Source organism: Tursiops truncatus, chromosome 1, assembly GCF_011762595.2.
Source record: "Tursiops truncatus isolate mTurTru1 chromosome 1, mTurTru1.mat.Y, whole genome shotgun sequence".
NCBI lineage: Eukaryota > Metazoa > Chordata > Mammalia > Artiodactyla > Delphinidae > Tursiops > Tursiops truncatus.
In genome coordinates this window covers 128,642,768-128,669,642 of record NC_047034.1, presented here as the reverse complement: position 1 = coordinate 128,669,642, position 26,875 = coordinate 128,642,768, and the positions used below count along the sequence as shown (strand labels likewise).

General features: G+C 40.0%; 1 protein-coding gene across 2 annotated transcripts in view; it reads left to right on the top strand.

Moving 5' to 3' along the window:
- Nucleotides 1-26,875, top strand: part of CACHD1 (cache domain containing 1) — a 216,899-nt gene that overhangs the window by 162,723 nt on the left and 27,301 nt on the right. For both annotated transcript variants that reach the window (XM_019919975.3, XM_033865492.2), the window contains exons 8-16: nucleotides 3,312-3,461; nucleotides 8,302-8,535; nucleotides 12,825-12,974; nucleotides 13,612-13,735; nucleotides 14,534-14,651; nucleotides 18,374-18,542; nucleotides 23,249-23,391; nucleotides 24,071-24,252; nucleotides 25,146-25,256. In XM_019919975.3, the coding sequence (XP_019775534.1) occupies nucleotides 3,312-3,461; nucleotides 8,302-8,535; nucleotides 12,825-12,974; nucleotides 13,612-13,735; nucleotides 14,534-14,651; nucleotides 18,374-18,542; nucleotides 23,249-23,391; nucleotides 24,071-24,252; nucleotides 25,146-25,256 (1,381 nt within the window). The remainder of the gene's footprint in view (nucleotides 1-3,311; nucleotides 3,462-8,301; nucleotides 8,536-12,824; nucleotides 12,975-13,611; nucleotides 13,736-14,533; nucleotides 14,652-18,373; nucleotides 18,543-23,248; nucleotides 23,392-24,070; nucleotides 24,253-25,145; nucleotides 25,257-26,875) is intronic.

Below are 26,875 nucleotides of genomic sequence, written 5' to 3'. Positions count from 1 at the left end.
TTGACTTGTTCTCTCCCCTTTGATACTGACCCCAAGGAATGCTAGTGGCTGAGACAGGAACTTGTCAAACGGAGAGGGTTGCATTTTCTTCCAGGTACATGCTATGTCTTTGCCCTGCCCCAAGTCCCTATAATTACTCATCCCTAACATTACTAACCACAAGGCTTAATGTTCCCATGAGCGACTAGAGAGGGGATATCCTAGCAAGTAAAAAAATAAATCAGACCAAATTTGGCAGGTCTGATACCTAAAAATAGAAAAATAACTCAATTTTGCCTAAGGATAGGGCAGGAGTAGAGTCAGTGGCTGGGCAGAGACAGTGAGGATGCTTGCAGAGTGTATGTCTTATTGTTGGGACGGAAAGAAAATACACTTGGCGACTAAAGGAGCTGCAGGCTGCAGGGCCTTCTGGTTTTCCAGTTGTGGACCTGTGCCTAAAACCAGCTCTCAGTGACAGCGTGTTTTATCCAGAATCATAAAGCCAAGTAAGAAAATTCAAGAGTTCATTTTAAGTCAGTCTTGCAGGTGTCCAGGAATTTATCACACATAAGTGACAGACCACAGGGCGATGGCTTGTTAGCTTCATGGTATATCTGTATTCTACCTGCTAGGGTCAAGTAGTATTTTCCAGTCTGAAGCTTAAGTGAGCTGTTTAGCATCCTAAAAAAAATAATTTACAGGACTGTATTTTCAACACTGGAAAAAGATTGACATCTAGTTTAAGACCGCGATATTCCCTAGCATATGATATTTTTATACATCAGCTTTCATATCTTAATTTCTGATGAAAAAATATGTAATTTAAATTTGCAGTTAATATTTATTAGAGAATTGTTCAAGCATCAAAATTAGCTTTAAGACTTGCTTATATATTAAGTCTTAGTAGTAATTATTCAATTCTGCATAATAAAGGCTGTTGCAGTGTCTAAAATGGAAATTTACAAACGGAAGAAAATTCTGTCATTGTACCCTCATAATTGTTAGGATAATTTTTTAAATTATCTGTTCCTGGGTAGTAAATTACCCAACACTCACTGGCTTAAGGCAATAAACATTTATTATCTCAGTGTCTGTAGGTCAGGAATCTGGGCACAGCATGGTTGGGTGCCTCTGGCTAAAGGTATCTCATGAGGTTGCAGTTAAACTGTTGTCCACAGCTGCTGTCATCTCATAGTTCAACTTGAGAAAGGTCTGCTTCTAAGTTCACTGACATGGTTGCTGGCAGATTCGATTCTGAAGGCCTCAGTACCTTGCCTCTCCATGGGATAGCTCACAACATGCTCTCTGGCTTCCCCGAGAGAGAGCACACAGGTGGAAGCCACTGTCTTTCTGTAACCTAATCCATCTCTTGACACCCTGTGACCTCTGCTGCATTCGGTTCACAAGAAGCCGGTCATTAAATCTAGTCCACATTCAAAGGGAGACCACACAGGGATGTGAATATCAGGAAGTGAAATCGTTGGGGGACCAACCTGGAGGTTGCCTACCCCAGTAACTATAAAGCAATCTCAGATAAATGACAACCATAAAAACCTGAAGAATTAAGCATATAGCATATCAATCATTATTTCTCAATAAAAGGTAAACGTCTGTGTAGGTTGTCTTAAAAATAGATATTGAATCAGCGAATCTCAGATTAAAAAGACAGTATAAAAATCCAGCTGGCTTACTTCCCTTCCTCCATTAAAGCCATCATTCAGCCTCTGCATCTTTAGTGGTAGGAAATGCACCACTTTTATTTTTGAGTAAATCCACTTGAAAGAAGTTTTCACCCTGAGCTAAAATGACTTCCCAATCATTAGCCCTGGTTGGAGAGTCAATTTACTCTAGAGTCATAGGTGCTACTTCAGGCCAATGCGAGGGTTTCGTTTTTGTTTTGTTTGTGTTGAGGTTTCTTTCTTTTCTCTTTTATCCTCTATTTACCATCACCCTTTGGGCTTTCACTCTTTTTTGAAACTATAATTGACCCTTTTTTTTTTAATGTTCTTTTTCTTTTTTACATTTAATTTTTATTTATTTATTTATTTTTTGGCTACATTGGGCCAAAAAATAAATTTTTTGGCTGCGTGCAGGCTTTCTCTAGTTGCAGCGAGCGGGGGCTACTCTTTGTTGTGGTGCACGGGCTTCTCATTGCAGTGGCTTCTCTTGTGGAGCACAGGCTCAAGGTGCATGGGCCTCAGTAGTTGCAGCCTGCGGGCTCAGTAGTTGCAGCATGTGGGCTCAGTAGTTGTGGCTTGCGGGCTTAGTTGCTCCGTGGCACGTAGGATCTTCCCGGACCAAGGATCGAACCTATGGCCCCTGCATTAGCAGGCAGATTCTTAACCACTGTGCCACCAGGGAAGTCTGACTTTCACTCTTAAATTAACCAGTTGATCCTCACAGCAACCCTGTGAAATAAATACTGTCATTATCCCCATGTTGTTGTAGATAAGGACATTTAGGTGTAGAAAGGTTAGGAAATCTGCCTGAAACAATCCAGACACAGCTTGAAAGTGGCACAGCTGGGATGTGAACACAAGCAACCGGGCTCCTATGTCCATGCTTTTATTGCTCTCCTACACTGGTGAGTTTTAAAACAAAAATGTTTTTGGCATTACCTGGCATAGAGACAGATAACCTTACATGTCTCAGGCATCCTTGGCAGAACCACCATTTTAAAGCCTAGTTCTGGGACTTTCCTGGTGGTCCAGTGGTTAAGACTCCACGCTACCAATGCAGGGGGCCTGGGTTCGATTTCTGGTCAGGGAACTAGATCCCACATGCCACAACTAAAAGATCCTGCATGCCGCAACTAAAGATCCCACGTACCTCAATGAAGATCCCTCATGCAGCAACAAAGAGTCCGTGTGCTGCAACTAAGACCCAGCAGAGCCAAACAAAAATAAATAATTTTTTTTTTGTAAAACCTAGTCCCCCAAAAAATGTGTGTTCCTGGGGAAAACCCTGAGACACTAAGGAAAAGGTAAATCAGGTTCTGAATCCTCCATTTCAGAAGGCAGGAAAGATGTCCCTTTAGGATGGCTAAATTACCACAACCATAGATGCCTAAAGGAACACACCTTCTTCAATCTGGTAAACTCATTAGGAACATCTCCTTACCTGACACTGGGTAAATGAGACCTCGTGGCCCACCACGGGCAGGATGAAAGAGCAGTGGAGGCAAGAAGACGAAAGCCCGGCATCAGACGGGCGGGAGTAGGAACGGTGGACCGGGCAGGTCCTCAAGGCAGGAAAGCCCAGTGAAAGAGAAACTGAGTAGCTGCCTTTAGCCAGACTCCGATGTAACATTCAGTTTGCATGTTTTTGTTTAGATACAGACATGGTCATCATTTACCTGTCTGCTGGCATTACATCAAAGGACTCTTCAGAAGAAGATAAAAAGGCGACTCTCCGTGTCATCAGTGAAGAAAATAGCTTTCTAAACAACTCCGTAATGATTCTCACCTACGCCCTCATGAACGGTAGGTAGTGTTTCGAGATTCTTTTCTTTCAGATGAAAGTTCTGTCTACGTGCATGCTGCTTTCAAAAAAAATAACGAAGAACCATCACAGGGTGCTTTGATGAAGGGTATAAGAAGCAGATTCCTTCCCAAGCCTGTCTTTCTCTACCTCCCATGGGTACTCAGGGTGTGTGTTAGGATGTCCCTGTCTCTACATCTCTCTCTCTCCGGCCAGCTGCTCATTTCTAAACCGTCACCAGTTATGTGGTCTTGTACAAGATTCTGTACAGCTCCATTTTTTTCACTTCTCCTCATATTCTTGGATTTTGATACTGCATAGAGGTTATTAACTTATCTCATTGATTTAAGAGCAGGAAGCTGAAGTACTGACCTAGATTCTTCTGTATAACCAGGACTGTGAATATCACATTTCCCTGCGGAATCACTACCTGGAGCCTCTTGTGACACTTTCTTTACCTCCCCTTCCTTAGCTGTGTCATTGGAGATGAGAATTATCTACTTGACAGGGTTATTGTGAACCCCGACATACGGTAGGCACCCAGGATGGTGCCAGGCACTTGCTAGGTGCTCATCAAGGTTGATTGTGTTGCTATTAAATCAGACAATATGTGAGAGGGTTTAGTAAACTAGCAAATCTGAGGAAATACTCATTATTTTTCCTTCAGCAATTTAACCATCCTCCAGTCTGATGAAAGCCCAATTTTCCAGCCTCTCTGCTGTGTCATGTCCCTCCCACCTGTTAATACGTCCTCTTCTTTGGGTCCCTGTTCGTCAGTGTTCAAAGTGGCCCCATTCTCTTGTTTTTAAGAGAGCATGTCTTGATCCAGCAGCCCTTCCCACCTATGGGCTTTTATCTCCCCTATCCACTTTCAGATTTCCATGCAGAACCAGGTGGCTTTAGGGACACTGGTTCTCATATTTTAATGGGATAAGGATATATTAGAGACTCATTTTTAAAATGCAGTATCTACAAATTTGTACTCAGACCCTCTTAGATGGGGTCCAGGAATCTGTGTTTTGGCCAGCATGATTTTTTTGCAGATATTTTTGTGGACTGCATACACATGGAGGAACACAGGGGATGGTGTCTAGAGGTTCTCAGTTTCAGTCTCCATTTGCTAGCCATGTGGCTTATGGCAAATTACTTAATCTCTTGAGGGCCTCAGTTTTATCTGTAAAATGAAAAGAACAAAGTCTTCATAGGATTGCTGTGATAATAAATATACAAGATATGTTGTGTTTATCGAGCACGTGCCATATACAACATAGTGCACTGAGGTCCTAGAGCTGTAGTACGCAAAATCTCTGTCTTCAGGAAGCCCTTGACCCAGTGAAGAAGACAGACAAGGCAGATGAATTAAATGCAATAGGACAGGAGTAAGGAAACATAAAAGGAAGTGATCATGTCTTTTCCATTCAATTTGAAGGTCTTCCCAGGCAGATACTGAGTAAAGAAATTTTCTTGCCGTCACCCATCTCTTCACTGTACCTACATCTTCCCACTGGAGTATCTTGTGCTCTTGCTGTGCCCCTGATAATTCCATTCTTTGAAACTTCTGGTTACTTCCCTCTAACTATTCTCATCTTTTCTCTTTCTCCCCCTTAATCTAGCCTGAAATATGTCCTCATTGCAAGTTTTCCACCTCTCTGAGAGATATCTCTGAACATTGTTCACGAGGGTTGACACATTCCCTTAACTCTGTCATAGGGAAGGAGAGTCACTATGAAAATTGTGGTACAACATATTATCAGAATAAGAGTGTATACTGTTGGTGGGAATGTAAATTGGTACAGCCACTATGGAAAACAATATGGAAGTTCCTTAAAAAACTAAGACTTGTGCTACCATATGATCTAGCAATCCCACCCCTAGGTTTATATCTGGAAAAGACAAAAACTCTAATTCACGAAGATACATGCACCCCAATGTTCATAGCAGCGCTATTTATAATAGCCAAGACATGGAAACAACCCAAGTGCCCATCAACAGATGATTAGTTTAAGAAGATGTGGTGTAATATATATGGAATCTAAAAAAAAAAAAAAAAGGTTCTGAAGAACCTAGGGGCAGGACAGGAATAAAGACGCAGACGTAGAGAATGGACTTGAGGACATAGAGAGGGGGAAGGGTAAGCTGGGACAAAGTGAGAGAGTGGCATGGACATATATACACTACCAAATGTAAAATAGATAGCTAGTGGGAAGCAGCTGCATAGCACAGGGAGATCAGCTCGGTGCTTTGTGACCACCTAGAGCGGTGGGATAGGGAGGGTGGGAGGGAGAGGCAAGAGGGAAGAGATATGGGGATATATGTATATGTATACATATATAGATATATGTATATAGCTGATTCACTTTGTTATACAGCAGAAACTAACGCACCATTGTAAAGCAATTATACTCCAATAAAGATGTTTAAAAGAAAAAAAAGATTTGGTGTATATATACAATGGAATATTTCTCAGCCATAAAAAAGAATGAAATATTGTTATTTGCAGCAACATGGATGAACCTAGAGAATATTATACTAAGTGAAGTAGTCAGACAAAGAAAGACAAATATGAGATCACTTATGTGTAGAATCTTAAAAAATACAAAATTATACATATATATTATGTATTATATATGTAATACATATCTATATATAAAACAGAAACAGACTCACAGACATAGAAAACACACCAAAGGGGAAAGGGCTTGGTGGGGAAGGATAAATTAGGAGTATGGGATTAGCAAATAGAAACTACTATACATAAAATAGATAAGCAACAAGGATTTACTATATAACACAGGGAACTATATTCATTATAATGGAAAATAATCTGAAAAATATATATGTATATAACTGAATCACGTTGCTGTACCCCTGAAACCAGCACAATATTGTAAATCAACTATACTCCAATGAAAAAAAGAAGAGTGTACACAATTATGGGGGTAAACTGGAAGAGTAAAGATGCAAAAAGAGGAAATGACAACTCAAAGGTTATTAACCAGCTCTGGTCTGGGTGAACAAGTTGGAACTTGCAGGGATTTCTGGAGGCTAGGAACACGGAAGACTGCTTAGGAGGTCTGGTGTAGAAGTCTATGAGAGGTTGTTGGCTTTTCATGGCCGCTACCCCTGTGAATTCTCAGTGAAGCATCTGGAGTGGAGTTGCACTTGGTGAGTATGCCAGCAGCTGGGAAAGGGAACTGAACACAGAGCAGAAGAGTGGGACGGACTGGAACATTCTGGTTCCTCTATGTCTGTCTCTTAACATCTCTCTCTTCACCTCTTAAATCTTACAACACTTCACTTTTGGCCACCTTTAACCTGGAAGCATAGAAGAAAGGGGATTGTGGGAAATGTAGTTTCCAGCATGACCACATTGATGATAGAATAATCCAGTCTGCCACCCTACTGACTCTACTGCCACCCCTGCATAACATTTCATGATGGAGTGACATAAAAAAATGGAGTGATATAAAGTAACCCAATCTTTGATATCCTTTACTGTGCTTCTTTGTCTAGTAGATGTTCCTGTTTGTTACTTTTCTTGTACATTTTGAAAGAGCTGTGCAGTGCATGACAAAGAAAGGAAATGTGTTTATTGCCTTGAAGTTGCCTCCTTTTATCATTCGCCCCTGTGAGTTTATCAAGGGTGTAAGATCAGGGATCGATCACATCTTCTGTGTTGTCTTTTACTCCCAGACATGGGAGGTAAGTGTCTTTTACCACTCACCTCCCAATGTGAATTCTGTGTCAAGCAAAGGCAACAATAATCTGATGCAAACTTTCCTTTAGCATTGTCTGAGTGGAGCAAAATCCAAATTATTTACATACAGCGTGTGAAGAAAGAAATTAGATCTTGCCGTGACTTTAGAAATGGACTTACAAGGCTAGAAGTATATATACTTCCTATTTAGAAATGATAAAGTCACTTAAGGTAGGTGAACCATGAACTCTTCAGATTTTTTTAATGACTAAGCAGTTCAAGAACATGAGGCAAAACCTTTTTAAAAGTCATTGGTAGAATCTCAGTAGTGACTGAAATCATTTGAATTTGTTTACAATGGTACCCATATGGGACCAGTTACTAATCCTTTTGACTGTGTTCCAACAATAGCAAACCAAAATTTTAAAAAAGGTTTATTAAATTTATTTTTGTGCTATAGATTACAGATGTTGTAGAACAATTCAGCCCAGTATGCCTGAATCTTTTACAAAAATTTTAAAACTCTAAACATAAAAAAAGTATACTAAATAAATCAAATCCAGTATTATCCTAACAATATAAAGCATGAAAACATTTGTAATTAAAATGAGCTTAAAGAAACAGCGTTTGGAGACACCACTCAATACAATCTGTAATTCTTTCATTTAGTTGCATGGGACTTTGGCAAGTGTTTAACAGGCAAAGAGGTAAGAAATGAAATGGTAAACCTCTATCCTTTAAAACTCTTACAACTTCATCTACTAATTTAAATTAAATTCAAACTTGTTAATCATTACTTTTGCTTTCAAATATTAAATGCAGAACAATAATTTAAATTTTATAATTAAACTTTAAGGGGAGAACATCCTTGCTGGATGGGGGTTCCTTTATTTACTCATGTGTTTTTCATCATTGCCTTTGGAAGAATTCCTTTGCCCTCTTGACTATTTGAGGAAAGATCATGCCTCCAGCTTTGTTCATCAGCAGGAACTGGTATCTGTGTCCTGAGTCCACACTGTCTCTGCAAAGACCCCCTTGGCATTGCAAGACCTCGTCCAGACCCTTATTAGATCTAAATGGCAAAGTTATTCTATGGATATCCACTGTTTTGTTGTACATTGTCTTCCCTTGGCTTTTTATTTTAGATGGGGTGACTGGTTTGAAAGAGCTGGCTTTTCTGAGAGATCTTGCTGAACAGAACTCAGGGAAGTATGGCGTGCTGGACCGGACAGCCTTGCCTGTGATTAAGGGCAGCATGATGGTGCTGAACCAGCTGAGTAACCTGGAGACCACAGTTGGCAGGTTCTATACCAACCTTCCCAACCGGATGATTGATGAAGCTGTCTTTAGCCTCCCCTTCTCTGATGAGATGGGAGATGGTGAGTTTGGAGAAAACTTCCTACTAAAGGAAGGGGGAAAGAAATGGGCAGGAGTCAAACAGTAACTTTTAAATGTTGTTCAGTACTTACCATGTGAGCATTAGGGAGTGTGGGCAGGCAAGGGAGTGGGCATCACTTTCTCTGGTCAGAGGATTGTGTAGCCTCCTGCCATTGGTCCAGTTAGCACTGTATTCTAGAGCAGAAATCCCCAGGCCTGTTTTTTCCTCATTGCCCTAGCCTCAGTCAACATAATGGGTACATCTACTAGGGAAGCTTTGTGAGGACTTCCCAATATCTAAAGGTTAGGGATTTTGGAACTAAAGAGTAACTTTGCATAGCAGATGGTAAATAAAAGTTAGAAGTGCTTGGAATTCGGCCTCAAAGGCAAGGCAACACAATGTCTGTCAAATAGATACAGGCTTGACGTGGAGAGGATTTCAAATCCCACTCTACCACTTAGCTGTTGTCCTTGGTAATGTATTTAATCTTGTTAATTCACATCTGGTTATCTGTTCAAAGTGTAATGACATCTTTCATGTAATAGTCTTTGAGTTATTAGGTTATAAGATTATATTACTGCCCAGCATACCTCTCAATAATGATGGCCACTGTTTATTTATTTATTATTTTACTTTTGTTGTTATTACTATTATTGTTATCACTATCCTGATGTCACAAGTTACCCATAATATGATGTTGGGTAAAGTGTTTCAACTTCACATGATTAAACTTTTGGTCTTTAAAGTAGAAAAAATAGGGGCTTCCCTGGTGGCGCTGTGGTTGAGAGTCTGCCTACCGATGCAGGGGACACGGGTTCGAGCCCTGGTCTGGGAAGATCCCACATGCCGCGGAGCAACTAAGCCCGTGAGCCACAACTACTGAGCCTGCGCGTCTGGAGCCTGTGCTCCGCAACAAGAGAGACCGTGACAGTGAGAGGCCCGTGCACCGCGATGAAGAGTGGCCCCCGCTTGCCACAACTAGAGAAAGCCCTTGCACAGAAACGAAGACCCAACACAGCCAAAAATAAATAAATAAATAAATTTAAAGTAGAAAAAATCGTATTTCCATCAAAGTAGTTGTGAAGATGAAATGCACTAGTATATGTAAAGCATCTAGAACAATGCCAGGCCAACAGTATGTGCTCACTAAAAATACAGCTTTTTTTCTTTTCCTCCTCATATTCTTGCTTATCTTTTTCCCCCCACATCCTTCCCTCTCTTCTTTCTTGATAGCGAAGGTTGAAGAGGCAGCTAATGACTAGACAGACAGCACCACCATATGAGATCTTGTTTTTATGTTCCATTAACTAGGAATTTTCACAAATAGATATTCAGAGAAAACTATGTATAAAAAGTAATAAGCCTTATAGAGACTGTGTTTTCTAGAAAGTAGGTAGACATGTTCTTTCTATAAGGAAGAAATATGGTAGCTACTGCTAACCTCATTTTTTTTATCCTTCCTAGTTCTGGCAGGGCCAACAGATGTGTATAGAATAGAAACTCCCACCTTTAGATAAAGTTATTTCCTTTTGTAGGGAAATGTCAAGTCTTAAATGCGAGTGACCTTAATGCGTTAACCAGCGTCACTGAGTGCCTGTCAAGCATTGTGTCAGGCAGTGATGGGCAAGGCACATATCTCACCCTCAACAAGCATTTTAATCTGATAAGAGAAAAACAGATCAATGAATCATGATAATTCTGTGTGAAAGGAACTGAGACGGATGTAGAAACTGAGTCCTGTACGAGCACAGAAGATTATGCCGTCAAATTCTCTTACCATTAGTGGTATCAGGCAGAGTAGGACCTTTTCTGAAATTTACTCTACCATCCAGAGAGCTGCCATGAATGCTTTAAATTAAATTATGTGCAAAGCTGATGCTTTCCCAAGTGTAGTCCTTAGGGCCTGTTTTATGACTCCTATGCAGTGAGTTTCAGTGATTGGTTTACAGGTCTGCTGCATTCCCTTACTTGAGTGTGTCATTTTCATCTTTGTATCTTCAGTCCCTAGAATTACTGGGTGACACCTCCTCCAGCTCCATGACGAGGGGACCCTGAGTCTAGGGAAACTCATGTTTACGTGGCTCTAAATCAAAACCTCCACAGATTCAAATATCAGTTACTGGGCATATTTCTTTTAAAATGCAAGTCTGTGTGCTTTAAATTAAAGTAGGGAGGGCGTATGGGTATTTCATTAAGTGTAGGAAGAGCTTAGCATACTTTATTTGCCACAATGGGATAAAGAGTCTTCTGTCGAAATTGCTAATTGAGAAGTAAGACTGCGTTTCTTTTATCAGACTTGCTCTCAGTGTGTCCAGAGGAGAATAGAATTTTGAAGTGAGCATGTGGTCTCCGAGTATTTCTGTTGTACTTTACTACTCTATGAAAATGGCTTTAATCTTAGACCAAAGCCCAGGGGAATGTGGTGTGCAGACCGTGACCTCTGTCTCCCTGCTGACCCTCACAGCGCTGCTCGCATCACTTGTGACCCCTTTGTCCAGGGATACCTGAGTAAAAGCGTCCTCCAAAATGCATTTTTAAAACCTTCTTAGTTACTTATTATTTTTAAAATGTTTTAAAACCAATAGATAGCATTCTAAATGTTGACTACTTAAAGAATGCTTTTGAAATTATAATAGGCACCCATTGCATAATTTTTATTTTTTCTTGTTTTATTGAGATGTAGTTGACATACAACATTACATTAGTTTTAGGTGTACAACATAATGATTTGATATATGTATATATTGCAGAATAATGACCCCAGTAAGCTTAGTTAATACCAACCACCTCACATAGTAATAATGTGTTTCTTGTGTTGAGAACTTTTAAGATCTACTCTCAGCAACTTTCAAATATGCAATACTGTATTGTTAACTATAGTCCCTGTGCTGTACATCCCCGAACTGATTTATCTTGTAACAGGGCATAACTTTTCACAAGGTTTTTCAGTGTTGCATCCACTTCTTCCTACCAAGTGATGCATTTAATTGGCCTTTGCAATCACAACAACTCAGTAATACTTGGAGTGGACATCAGACATGATTCTCTCTGTAGAAGACTTCAGAGATCCAAATCCCCTCCCTGGTGTTGATAGAAGAAAGGCTTTCTAATGTGCTGCAAAAGCATGGACGAGTCATCAAGTGCAGGAAAATACAAGAGCAAGATGGAGAGAAACGATCCATCTTTTTGTTCTAAGTTTCATTTAGAGCCATAGGGTTATAGAATTGCTGGGGTCCTAGAGATCACTTTGTCTCAGCTCCCCATGTGTTACATAAAATGATGCATTCAGAGAGGTGGAACAACTTGCCCAGCCCAGCAGCAGAACTGGAAGGACAGCCCAGCTGGCCTGGGGCTTGAGGCCACACACTGACCGCCATTCATGCCCTCTCCTTCTGTACCTCTTCCTCCCCTTGGCTTTTCCCTTTCCCTAATTGTCCTATTGTTTTCCTATGGCCTGTGAGCTAAGGATGGTTTTTATACATTTAAAGCTTTGTTGGAAAAGAAACAAAAAAGTATATGCAACAGAGAATATATGGCTCACAATGCTTAAAATATCTACTATCTGACCCTTTACGTAAAATTTACAAACTCCTGGCCCAAGTGACTAGAAATACATTCCTTTAGAACTTTAGTGTCTCCTTCTAAGTGGTCAGATAATAAGATTCTGTACCTTTCTAGGTTTTTTTTCTCATCATCTTCCTGTTTTTTGATAGGATTCATTAATAAAATATAGTACCTTCTAAGCTTTCCTTCATCCGTAATCTCTTTCATTTAACAACCCCTAGAAATTAGTAAGGCAGTCACTACTGTTTCCTTTAAACAGACATGAAGGCCAAGGCTCAAAATTATGTCCAGTGTCACATGTATGATACATAAGGGGCTGGCTAGAACCCAGAATTTTAGATTCTTTGTCCAGTGGTCTTTCAAGTTCAACTGAATCATCCTCACTTCAGGAAGTAGAATGATGTGTATTAAGTGTTGCTGATGTCTTGCACTGATCTGGAATAGCATGTCCTTTTAGGTGAAAAAATAGTGGAAAATATACAAACTCTCTCCATTTAAGTTAACTAAGATATCTGAACCCCCAAAAGAGTTTATTTTCCTCACACTCTAACTCCCTTATGCTGTCTGCAAAGGCAGTGCTTGGTTACTGTATCACACGGAAAACTTTTCTTCAGAGCAAATTGAGACGTCTGATAGTAGCCTCCACAGTCCCCTAGAGTACAGCGCCAGCCTTTGTTCGGTACCTTTTCTGCCATCCTTTGAATATTTTTTGTTTTTAACCCACAGGTTTGATAATGACTGTGAGTAAACCCTGTTATTTTGGAAACCTCCTTCTGGGAATTGTAGGAGTGGATGTGAACTTGGCTTACATCCTTGAAGATGTGACGTATTACCAAGATTCTTTGGCTTCCTATACTTTTCTCATAGATGACAAAGGTAATCTGCTAAAATCTAATCATTGGAAAGAATGATTTCTTTAGGATCTTGGAGAAAATCATCTGGACATTCTGATACTAACAAAATAGGAAAATGGTAGTATTTGTAGAAAAACTGTGTGACTAGGACTACTCACATTTCATAGAACACCTCAACGATGGCAGAATGAATCTAAAAATTATGCATTTGTTTCTGTGTTGTGTTGAGAGATGGGTAACGGTTATTTTGTAACATCAGGAAATTAGACTTGAGGATTGAACGACACAGAGAATGTGATCCTTTGGATCCTTTTTTGGTCTATATTGTTTTCTTTACATTTACCGGCATTAAAGTTTATGTGATAGATTAGAATATTTTATGAAACGAAAACCAAATGACCAGCACCTCAAAAATACTCTTGATGAGGCAGATGTCCGATAATGTAAGGTGTCTTGCTACACTTCCAGAGTTTTATGCAAGAACACATAAAGTAAGTTCAGTTTTTTGTTGGACTGGTGAGTTACAGACTGAGAAATTGAGTGTCGGGCAGCCATCCCAGAGTATCCCGTATTTCAAACTTGTGATGGGCACTTTTATCAGAATCAGTACTTCCTACGACATGTTTCTCATAGCATGCGTTTTTGTTTTCTTATTTCAGGGTATACCCTTATGCACCCATCTCTTACCAGGCCATATTTACTATCGGAACCCCCGCTTCATACTGATATCATCCATTATGAAAATATCCCCAAATTTGAGTTGGTTCGGCAAAATATCCTAAGGTAAGGAAAAGATGAGGGTCGTAGTATTTTGTTTTTCTCTGAGAATAGGATCCATTGAGGTCAAATACGAGTGTTCATAATAGGATATAAAACAAGTGTACAAATTATTTTAATGGTATCAAAAGTATAATTTTTAATATAAGGATCATAGCCAAAATTTTGTTTACTTTGTAAAACAGGTAAGATCTCTCAGAACTATTATTTGGGGGAAATGTCTTGTAAATCAAATTCTTATGTTCATGTTGCCTTTAGTTGTAAAATCAGATATATCTTATCTCATTTTTTAAAATGCTCCAGTTATATCAAGTGGAAAAATTTTGGCAAAATAAGAGGGTTAAGTTGAGGACCAGCTCCAGAGCATGCCAAAAACTAGCTTGGCAAAGTAGCGTCCATTCCAAGTTGACAGCACAATCATATACAACGTTTTCTCTTGAAATAAGGAACAGATTGGATTTTTTCCCACCGTGATACATTATTTTGGCAGATGGTAACCTATAGAGAAATGGGTCTTTGTGCTCATTGGTTGTAAATTAATGACTGAGTGATTTGAGACAAGTTGGTCTCTGGAAAGAATTACAACTGGGGGGCAGGGTAGAGAGTAAGGAATGTTTTTGGTGCAGAGCTGACAGAATGCTTTTACAGAATTGAAAATCTCACATTATCTCTTTCAAAAGTGATGAGCTCCATTGCTTTTCAAAATCAGGAGGTGGTCATTGACTCACAGCATCTTCCCTGCCTTTAATTAAGTGCTTCATTTTATCATTTACCTGAAGTATTGCATTCTGTTTGCCAACGCAGCCTCCCTCTGGGCAGCCAGATTATCGCAGTCCCTGTGAACTCATCCCTGTCCTGGCACATAAACAAGCTGAGAGAAACTGGAAAGGAAGCCTACAACGTTAGCTATGCCTGGAAGATGGTGAGTGAGAGGAAGCCTCCTTTGCCTGAGGAGCTGTGGGGTGCTGCGTTCTTCCTCGTACGGGAATTGTAGGGAACATCGGTCTGATAAAGGTTACTAATCAGTTTTAAAGTGATTGGAAAAAAGAAGAGATTCCACAGAAATTTTATATTTTTTTTCCTTTTTTGTTTATAAAACCAGTCATTGTTCATGATGAATAAATCAAGCCATATAAAAAATAAAAAAGTGACCTCTGCCCTTTCCCCTCCTGACTTTTACCTCCCGTCTCTCAGAGGTAACCACTTTGATCATTTTCCAGAAAATTATTATTCACACACAGGCACGTATCTCTGTGTGTGTATGTGCGTGTGCACACAACTTTAATGGCTTTGTAGTACTGCATTACATAGACGGGTCAAAATTCTTTTAACAGTCCCCTGTTAATACACATGTAGATTGTGTCCAGTTTTGTTTTTATCATTTTCAACTCATATTGCGGAAGTTGGGAGTTGAAAAGGAGATATGAAACCATAAATGTCCTCTGTTGATGCCAAGGAAAAGAAAGGTTTAGATTAGAATGTGGATTATTCCCACGTGTCACAAGCAGATTGACAGTGTAGCCGTACCTGTGGCACGCACTTCAGCTTTCTTTCACTAGCCTCGTTCAGATACTAGGCCTTGAAGAATCATAGAGAAATAGAATCTGACACACACTGTCCATCTTACTTATGTTTTTGTCCTTTAGTCCCTCTTCCAAGCATAGCATAATAATGCTATTATGGGGCCCTAAATACTGTAATTGACTAAAAGAATAGTGGACTTTGATTTTTTTTATCATCAAATATTAATCATTAAACTTAAAATGCAGTCATACTTGAGATTCTCTTGGAGGACCATATCTGCTGTTCTACCTGTTGTTGACTCCAAATGGATCTGTTTATTCATTCATTTAAAAACTGCTTGTTGAACATTGACTATGAACTAAGAAGAATAAAGAAGAATGATATTGCCTCTGCCCTCATAGAGCATCCAGCTTAGTGGTAGAAGCAGAGGATTCAACAACTCTGTACAGTGTCTGCATAGGAATGACAGGAATTAGGAGTAGCCAACACACCTTCAGACATGACTCTCCTCTGACCTTTCTTTTTGGTTTTCAAAGCATCATGTGGCAAGGGTAATTTCTAAAATGGAAATGAAATTAAACAAAATAATAAAACCATTTGAGAAACATGTTTACAAGCCTAATTCTATTGATATTTTACTGATAATGCAGATTTGAAAAAGGTCAAAGTCTATTTTGAAACTCCCTGAGTCAGCTCATTTTCAGGATTTTTTTTGAGAATGATTGCACCATCTGCCCTTATTTTTACAATTATACAATTTTTAAATAACGTCTAATTGCTTAATTTTTCACATCAGAAAGAGCGAGCCAGATACCAGAATTCTGAATTGAAGAATACTTTTATATTTGAAATTGGAGATTGCTTATCTTATTATCTTACAGTATATCCTGATTGAAAGCAATTACGGTTACATCCTGGGAAAATATCTATATTAATGTTTGTTGGCATTAAAAGAGAAAGAAGGAAATGGAGGCATTTTAAGACCTTCTTTGTACCGTAAATAAACCTAGTGTTAACATTTTGGAAAAAAGTATTATCTTAAGATGTTCTTTCTTCAGTCATACAGGTAAATTCTGGCTACTCTACTTAGCCAAATGGATATAATCATGTAGTCACTTGAGGCAGAAGTGTTAGTTTTCTCAGAGTTCTGAAATTGTTAAGAACATCGCTATTAATTGAAAAATTAAAGAGGTAATAAATAATGAAATTGAAGTTAAAAAGGCTTGCCTGGTTCCCCAGGAGTAAGAATAAGTATTTTTAAGCTTTTTTTAGTTACACTGGAGGGAGGGGTGAATAGGTACTCTTCTTGTCCTCAAGAATAAAATGGATTCTTCTACTAAATATAATTTAAATAGATTTAGTTTATGTTGATAATAATAAGTTAAACTGCTTAGCATCTGTAGATATAGCAGGTACCGGTGGATTTTTTCACTGAATTAATTTAAAGGTAAAATGAGAGATTACGTTAGCAGTAGTAAGAGATTACTACTCTGTCACTGTGTAACCCCAGTCCATCTTTGAGCATATGAGGCTCCATGCTGTGACAGAAGGAGCTATTGACCATCAGAAGGTATTGCAATATTCCTGTGTTACATGGTCACGGTTCACTTCAAAACATGAATCCCATGGACAGTCAGTGAAAAAAACCACTCCCCAGTCACGGAGAGCTCTTCTGGATATGTTATACATAGTTCCTTATTGCAAAGACTGTTTTTTTCGGCTAAGAACACAATAGGAAGAAGACCTGTATTGAAATCTGTTTTCCTTTCCAGCTAAAAACTATTTATAAAGTGTTGCTTTTAGATGCTTAGGGTAATTTTTTTTTTCTCTCTTACAGAATTGACCCAATTATAAAATTATATTCTGGTCATTCTGGTAAAGTTTTTGCCTTTTGGTTCCTTAGAACATGCAACACAGGAAACAAACTCAAAGGATGACTGTGTGAGATGGGAAGAGGGGAAGTAGTAAATGCCACTTCAGAACACTCTGTCACTCTCTAATTTGTTGGGTGGAGGAAGAGGATTAAGTTTGCTAATCTAATTGAATATCCTTGGCAGCGGTACTTGAAAGCAATTCCAGGAAGATGCAAATTTCCCCTGTGTTTAAAAAGATTCTGCAACCATCCTCATAAATCCTACATTACTCTGAACTCTAACCTGCCTAGTTAAAAAATTTCTCCTTGATCGTTAAGTAAATCCTTTGAGCTGCTTTGGTTCTGACCATCTTTAGTTCTGACTTAGCTGGTTATCACTCTTTTCATTTATTTACAAACCATCTTTTAAATAGATTCTGTTCATCTCTTAATATAATGGACTTAGAGAAGTTTGGCTTTCTTGTATTTTTAAGTCAAGGAGCTGGAACTAAGTAGTTTGACTTGGCTTTTGACTCATTAGTGGTCACTTTTCCCACCAAATTTTATTCAAGCATCCGTTAGTAGGAGCAAAGTGAATTTGAAAGTACTCCTGTCTCTACACAGGAGCTTAAATGAGGCCAAGCTACAGCACACTTGCCTTTCCTTGTCTGAAAGGACAAGTCAGTCCAGCCCTGCAAGGGAGCTCTAGGATTTGCGCTTTTCATGAGTCTGAGGTCCTAGTCACCTCCAACCAAGAGCAAAGAAAGCGTTCGTTGGGAATAGAATGAGTAAACCAGATTCTGGGTGGACTGTGTTATGGATTTATCATTGGCATTTAAAGTAGTCAGTTCTCGACATAGTCATTTCAAAACCAACTGTATATTTTAAAAGGCATTTCAAACCCAAACAGAAATAAGTTTTGCGTTCTTATGCCGTGTCCCAGCTTGTATCCATTAACTTAAATAAGCAAAAGAGGACTAGGAGTAGGTACTGTTTCAAAGGAACTATTTTCTGATCCCTTCATTAGCTCCATAATTTTCTGTTACATTCATTAATTTCCCTCGATCAGAAAGGAAAATACAAATTAGAAAATGTAATCTTTTGCTAGAGCCATTTTCTACTGCCCCATGTCCATGTCTTTCCTTCACTCATCAAATGTTTTTCTATGTGGAGTAGAAGACAGAGAGAGCAGAAAATAATGTAGGCAAAGTCGCTCTCCCCTGGAACTTTCATTTTCTGTATTAGAACTTCTTTCTTGATTTTTCCAGGTGCAAGACACTTCCTTCATTCTCTGTATTGTGGTGATACAACCGGAAATACCTGTCAAACAACTGAAGAACCTCAACACTGTCCCCAGCAGCAAGCTACTGTACCACCGGCTGGACCTCCTGGGCCAGCCTAGCGCTTGCCTCCACTTCAAACAGCTGGCCACGCTAGGTAAAGCCCTGGCGCTTCTCAGCTTCCTTTGTGGTCTTCCTCACAGCAGCTCACCATGAATATCAGTTTGAATTAAGATGTTGAATACCTGCAGTGCCAGTGTGGGGAGGCAAATGTAAAACCAGTTTGAGGCCTTGCCTGGTATCAGGTTCTCCATCAGACACTGAGATGAAGATTTGTGCGTTGGTGATTTGTTAAGGATGAACTCTCAGAAGAAACTAGCGAGGAAGTGAAGGAAAGAGGATAAGGAAGGAGGAGAAAGCAAGCAAGAGTTTGATTTTAAGTGACATTCCAGCCTCAGCCTAATCCTGTGAGGGGCTTTGGAGTGTAAATTACATCGCAGAGTTTGCCCAGACTCAAGAAAGGGAGCTGGACTTTTGTATTCCTTAGTCACTTCCAGCTTTGTGCTAGTGCTGGACAAAGAGGTTTCAGCAGCTCAAACAATGTCCATCAAAGAGAGTGACAGGTATGGCCCACTAGAGGCGAGCACACAGATACAGGGATGGAAGGCAGGAGGTGGAGAAATGGTAAAGGGTCTGAGGGTAGCATACCTATATATCTAGATAGCATATCTGTATCTATCACAGGTCCCTGCTTGAAAAGAGCTCAGGAGATAGGCAAATAATTCAAAGGAAGCAAAAGGGAATTTACATGTGTTCTGTGCCCGGAACTTTACATTCGTCATCTGAGTTGAACTATTACAGATGAGGATGTTTGAGTTTATTGAAATACATAACTTTCCCACGGTAACACAGAAAGTAGCAAGGCTGAGATGTGGTTCATGCTTCTCCCATGCCTGATTTGCCCCTTTTATTGCATGCTGCCATGTGCAAGGCACATACGAGGCATCCATGGTGTAAGTTGTCAGTACGTCACAGTGTAGTCACAGTACTTTAAAACAGGTATTCTCTTTTTCACTGTTGGAAATACTTAGGGTTCAAAAAGTGAATAAGAATCATTAGACAACTGGAAAACTGAATAGAGGGGGCACAGGTGGGAAGAGGATCAAAGATAGAAGTCACCAGTCTCTAGGTTCCAAATGAGAGCAGTTGTGTTTGGGTTTCTCTTTTGAATTCCATCCTATAGAGTTTCTGCCTGGATATGAGATCAAGAGAGTAGGCAGCCTAAGTGGTCTCATCTGTGACACACTCCAGTGGTGTGGACAACTTGGAGAGGGCCAGGGATGGCAACTTGGATTTTACATTGTTTGTTTGTTGTCATTTAGGTTTGTGGGGGGGGGGGGGTGCCTTCTGTTTCTATACAAAAGAGTATGTATGTCCTTTAATTCATATTTTTAAGAAATGCTTACAGAGGACTTCCCTGGTAGTGCAGTGGTTAAGAATCCACCTGCCAATGCAGCGGACATGGGTTCGAGCCCTGGTCTGGGAAGATCCCACATGCCGCGGAGCAACTAAGCCCATGAGCCATAACTACTGAGCCCGCGTGCCATGACTACTGAAGTGCACGAGCCTAGAGCCCGTGCTCCTCAACAAGAGAAGCCACCGCAATGAGAAGCCCATGCACTGCAACGAAGAGTAGGCCCTGCTCACCGCAGCTAGAGAAAGCCCACATGTAGCAACGAAGGCCCAATGCAACCAAAATTTAAAAAAAAAAGTTGTCTTTAAAAAAAATGCTTACAGGAAAGCTAAGATATGCACGATTCCCTTAGCCACTGTGGGAAGAAGCTAAACACTACTACACTACTGCTGGTGCAAATGAGGTCACTATTTTTATTTTTTTATTCTTTTTAAAAAAAATTTATTGAAGTATAGTTGATTTACAAGGTCATTCTTTTAAAATTTGAGACAGTGAAGTGCAGCAGTTTTTCTTGATGAGAAAACAGCTCAAGCCTAGATTTTTTATTTCCTTTGGATAATCGCTCATAGCTACACTGTCCAATATGGTAGGCACTAGCCACCTGTGGCTTTTGAGGACTTAAAACGTGACTAGACCAAGTTGAGATTTACTGTAATTATAAAATACATGCTTAATTTTTTGTATTGATTACATGTTAAAGTGATAATGTTTTGGATATATTGGCATCTATAAAATATACTAGTAAAATTAATTTAACCTCTTTGGTTTTACTTTTCTTCATGTGGCTACTGGAAAATTTTATATTACAATTGGGGATTGCATTGTATTTCAGCTGGACAGTGCTGCCTCATAGAGATGCCCAGAAAACGTAGAGCTTTATCAACTCCCATACTTTACAGAGGACTAGTGGGCTGATCCTGGGGCACACAGACAGACCTTATGCCAGTGTCTGACTTTCAATGGGTGCTCTTTCCACTGTACCACCCAACTTCACTTTGGCCATAGAACTCCCCCCAGGACAACGTGTGGAGAAGTCACCAAGGGAAGTTTAGTAACATTTGGTAACGAAAATGAAGCAGGATAATTGAAATATTTTTTAAAAGGAATGGAAAATAAGGGAAACAATGGCAAATAAGTGGTTTCCATCTAATTTCATTGATGATGGGGATTTTGAGGCAAGGTATTAAATGTACGTCAGAGCTCCCTTCAAGAGGGCTGAAGGAGGGGACATTGTCTTTCTTGGTACACAAAGAGGCAAAGAGGAATTTTAAAAGAGTATATCATCCAGTGCGATTAAGTACACAAGTATGTATATAAGTACTATGTATCTTATGTAAATTAGAGCTATGTGTCTAGCTCCTGACTGTAAAGCTTTGGGTCCTATATATTGGTTTTTTCTCTCCTTCAATCCATGTCACTACAGGAAAGGCCCACTCCCCAAGTTGTCTGTCCTTCCCTTCCTCTGGCCCAACTCTTTTGTCCCTGAGACATTTCTTATATTATTGTGTTGTTCCAGTGTTGTTGTTTTCCTCTTTTTTCTTTATCCTTGTCTCTCCAATTGGTTCCTAAGCTCTTTGAGTTCCAGGACAGTCCTCTCTCTCTGGCCCATCCTTGCACGGAGGACCCCATGAGTATATACACATGAATTCACTGCTAGGCAACCTAACTTTTTTAAGCCTCTGCCTTTCTTCTCCTTGATATGAATATAATAATAACTCCCAAGCTATACCATGATGATATGAAAGTTAAAGGAGACATAGCATTACTGGAAGCATTGTCTTCTGGTAAAGGAAGACTGGGTAATTCTGACCCATCCTGCTGGGTTCAACCAAAAATCCTGGATGGAACTTTTTTTTAAAGTTTTTGAAAAGTATCAGAGAACTAACCTAATCGGTAGTGGACCTAAAGTCTAGGAGAATATAAGAACACAGAGAAGGAAGCCAACCCTTAAAGCTGCTTTTACCGTGCACATATTTATCAATACAGAAGAAACAACTGAAATTGTGCTTTAGGTAGCTGCTCAGGGCTAGGAAGAGAGGCCAAAATCAAATCCAAGGTTCTCAAAAGGAGAAGACTCACAAGGAAACTCCTCCCTTCCACACACACATACATGCTGTTAGCAGAGGTCCCAAAGGACTATATCTTTAGGGTAAAGGTGAATTGGAACTAAATCAGCCCTTGACATGGGATTCCTGTCATCTGAGTTGTCTAAGGAACCTCAAGCATTCACTCATCGTGGACTTGTTGAATACCAAAGTCTCCCTGTATAGCACTTAGGCCAGTATCCTGTCTCCTTATTGGGAACTGTTTCCACCTTACCTTACCATCTCCTGCCTCATCTTGGTGTGCAGCACAAGATGCAATAACCCTTCTAGAGGAAGATATTCCCATCCTGTTAAGCCTCAGCATTTCCTACACATTTGTTAAGTACAGTGTCCAGTCAGAGATAACCAGGCCACAAGGAAACAAAACACTGTGAGTGAGAACTAACAAAGGAATAGAAAAGGACCCACAGATTTAAAGGAGATAGGACATGTGCTAGTGCTTTCTAATGCTTTTAAAAATATACGATTGAAGAGTAAAATTTCAGAGACAGAGATGTAGTGTTTTCATTTCAAAATGTAATTCATTGCAAGGATTTCTGTCGTAAACAGAGAACTGGGCTTTTCCTCTTAGATAAGACCAACAATTAAATATGTGTATATTAACTACTCCGTTTCCATAGATTTTGTTTATGCCATGTTTGGCTGTCCCCGTCTGTGAGAAGAATTTTTTTAGTTGATTTTTGCGTCGACTCCACTATTCCATTTTTCCTTCTTCCTCGATAATCATACTAATATGAACAATAAGAGTTAACACTTACAGAAGCACTTGAGTTGTGCAAGCTCTGTTCTAAATACTTTACATTTATTAAATCGTTTGCTTTGTGTATATTAACTAGTATAATACCATAACTCTATAAGGTCGGCGCTGCTATTTCCCCCACTTTGCAGATGATAAAAACATCACATGTATTACAACTTGCCCAACATCACACAGCCAGGAAATGGTGGAGCCCAGGCTCAGCCCATGCTGGCTCCATGTCATATGCTGCCTCCTCGACCCTAATAAGTGTAGGATATTATATGTAGGCCTAAGATGTGTTGACTATTTGTCATTCTCAGCTCTTGTATCTCTTTAGGTTCACTCAGGACTGTAAGCTCCCTGCAGGGAGAGGATCTGACTTCTTTCTTTCCCAGCTCCTTCCAGTGTGGAGTTCTTTGCTTTCCTTAGGGAGGACTTTTAAGCCACCACAGCTGACAGATGGGCAGAGCCTTAGCCATGCTTTTGTTTGGGCCTGAGATGCAGGCTCCGTGTTCTCAGGCCTGCTTTGTTTGCTTCTCTCTCAGAAAGTCCAACCGTCATGCTGTCTGCTGGCAGCTTTTCCTCCCCCTATGAGCACCTCAGCCAGCCGGAGACAAAGCGCATGGTGGAACACTACACAGCCTATCTCAGCGACAACACCCGCCTCATTGCTAACCCGGGGCTCAAAGTGAGTGCTGTCCCGGGGCTGCACTTCTGCTGCACCCCTCCACAGGCCTGGGAGGGGGTTCTGGTAGGGAACCTTTGAAGTGGGAAGCCGAGCTCTGGATCTGTGCCTCTCAGCTGGAGAGCCAGAAAGGCAGAGTGTGTGGCCCAGGGGAGGCTGGCCGGCGAGGACCCTTCTGATGGATTAAGAAGCCCTATGGGCCAGATGAAGAATCTCTTTAAGGCCTTAGATGCACTAGGGGCTTTCTTGGTAGGGGGGTATGAGTTAGAGACCAGTGAAACTTTCCAGCCCCGTTTTTCCCAGGGGAATGAAGTAAAGTGCCCCTACTGTCTGTTGAGATAAATATGACGCAGTTTAAGAAGCAGAGATTTAGGGGGTGTGTGTACACGTGTTTGTATGTGTGTCTGGGTGTGTATTTAGTGCTGCATTATAGGATCTTTCCTCTTAAACACAGAAAGCCTAGCTAGGATGAACAATTAAGTAAATCACACGTCCACTGGCTATATTTCAGGAAGCTTTTGTTTCACCAAGTTTGGCTGTATCCATCTGCTGTGGAAAGATTTTTAAAAAGTAATTGGGCTTGGCTTCTCTGCAAGAGAGCTTTGGGAAGCTCTGCCAGCAGGCCTCTCTCTTTTCATGTGAGTCTTAAAGGATCCCTGCTATGTCTTCCTTTGTTTCCCAGTTCTCTGTCAGAAATGAAGTAATGGCTACCAGCCACGTCACAGATGAATGGATGACACAAATGGAAATGAGTAGCCTGAACACTTACATTGTCCGCCGTTACATAGCAACGCCCAATGGCGTCCTCAGAATTTATCCTGGTTCCCTCATGGACAAAGCATTTGATCCCACTAGGAGACAATGGTGAGTTTTAGGGGCTTCCATTATCAAAGGTTTCCCCCCCTCCAGTCCCGAAGAGACATGATAAGTACACACAAGAAAGCAACTTCAGGCAGTCATATTTAAAGAAGATACTTTTCATGACAGTGAAAATATGTTTTTGAATCATTTTTTAAATGTAATATTAACAAAAGCTTTGTGGGCTTCCTCTGTCTACAATGCTTTTATCTCTTCATTGAAATTTTGTGACTGAAATACTTTATACTTGGCCATTTCAATTCCTAGTGGTTTGAATCCCGTCTTGTATGCAGTGTGTCCCCAGCGGGTATACTTAACGTCACTGCGTGTGATGATGGCATCAAATGACAGCTCGTATGTGACCTATGAAAAATGAACACGTGTAAACTGAAAAACACTTTTTACTTCTGGGATTTATTTTGACTCTGCTTTTCAAAAGCAAAAACTAGTCAGGGGTATAGCAGGAGGGCAACCTGGGCATGAAAACGGGATTTCTAGCATTGTGCCGCTTAGTAACTGAGTCTCATGAGTGGCCGCTAGTTTTACTGCCTGTTCCCCCACCTTTAATCCAGGGGCCATTTCTGGGTGCCCAGTTGTATTTGTTTCCACTTGATTTGTTAATTTTTGTTTTAGCCTCTAAAACATCTCTCCTATAGACCTTATTAAAAGCTCACATATATACTGAGCTCAGCATCTTTTTTAAAGAGAATTTCATATTTTTCTTGACCCCTTGTTGCTGATGCTACCGTCAGACATAAAAGGGAGGAATCCTTTTGAACTTGAATGTAACATAAGCACCATTTATAATATTTTTTTAGGGTTATGAGCTCACTTTTCTTCGAAATGTGCAAAGTTGTTGTTCATACCCTCAAGTAACGACTTTCTTTGGTCTCCATCAGGTATCTCCACGCAGTAGCTAATCCAGGTTTGATTTCTTTGACTGGACCTTACTTAGACGTTGGAGGAGCTGGCTATGTAGTGACCATCAGTCATACAATTCATTCATCCAGGTAATATTTCAATTAATTTTTACTCATTTCTTAAACACATTAAGGATACTTTGAAAATCTGAATAGAATAGTAGACACCAAGAATTAGTGGCAAAAGTATGACCTTTGTTGTGGGGCAAGCTGGGGTTTGAATATCTTCTCTAGCTGCGCCATCTTGGATACCCTGACCTTCCTCCTGATGTCTGTAAAATGCGGATAATACTTACCTCACACGATTATCGTGTGATTGAGGCAGTCAAAAGCACTTAGCCCTGTTAGTGGCCGTGAGGGTGCTTATGAAAAAGAAAAAGAAAGATGTTAGATTCAGTAAAGCAGTTCCTAGAAATGCCAGCCGTAAACCAATCAAAGAAATAGCACCAAGAGCCTGACAATTATTATTATCAGAGAGTGTTTTCCCGAGAACAGAGTAGTTTTAGTGAAGAAAAAAATGTATCAAGACTTGAGATTGTTTCCTTTTGTATTTGGGTCTCTTTAGAATTATATAGGGGTTCGTTGTTGTTTTTATGGTTTTGTTGCTGTTTTTACTTTGTCCTTGCTCTCTCTTGAGGAATGAAAAAGCATTGTGAAAATTGATTTTCCAAGCATGCTATAAAATGTCAGTATTACTGTAAATATATTTAGGGTGCTTTACATTTCAGGCTTTTGAGGTTTCAGTATTTAAGCTACAAATGTCAGTGAAATGTTGGTTAGAGAGGCAAGTCCAAACACATTGTTTTAATCCCTTCATTATACAAATCGCTGTTTTTCCCTAGCAACCAATAAAGACCATATTTTGACTGGTATCTGTAATGATGCCTTAAAATTTATGGGAGACAGATTTTCTTGCTTAACTTTAGGCTTTTCACAGTGCTCATTATATATCAAATGGCTGACATTCAGTAGAATTCTTCTAACTCTAGTACGTTGGAATCAAGAATTGGGAAGCAGTGCTGTGTGGAATTTCAATATCATGACCTGTGTCTCTATGGCAGGGCCCTGCTGCCAGCCAAATAGTGATTTCTTTTCAGGACATGGTATCTGTTTGGCTCCATCACATATAAACAAGTAAACATTCTTTTAGAACAGATCTTTTCAATGTTTTCATTAACAGGCCATCTGTAAGGCATACACCTACTATTGTCTGAATAGCAAAACGTGTCATTTCTCCCATCTATTCTAAACAATTGAGAAAAAGTGAACAAATGTGGTTTCTTTGAGGAGGCAGCAGTCACCTTGGTCTTTGATGACAAGGACATGCCCATGGCCAGAATTGGGCTCTTAAAGATGTTGCTGGGGGAGCAGGGAGAGAATGCCTACCTACCTGTGTGTGTCTTCCTTAGGCTTTGACATTCCACCCGGCTTCTCCCATCTGCCACTCATTATCAAGAGCCGTTAGCTTTTCCTTCTACACAGTATTCTTTTTGTTGGGCGGGGGGAGGAGGTCACAGAGAGGTACAGATTTTTATGCTCATATACGTGTTTTTATTAGAATTTGGATGGGTGGAAGAATTTTCATTTCATTTATTGATAAATATTTATGGTGTCAGCCCAAATGACACATGATGGAAATATGATGGGCTTTCAACTTAGAAAAAACCTGGGTTCAATTCCCTTATTTGGTTACTGTTTATAGTGTATTT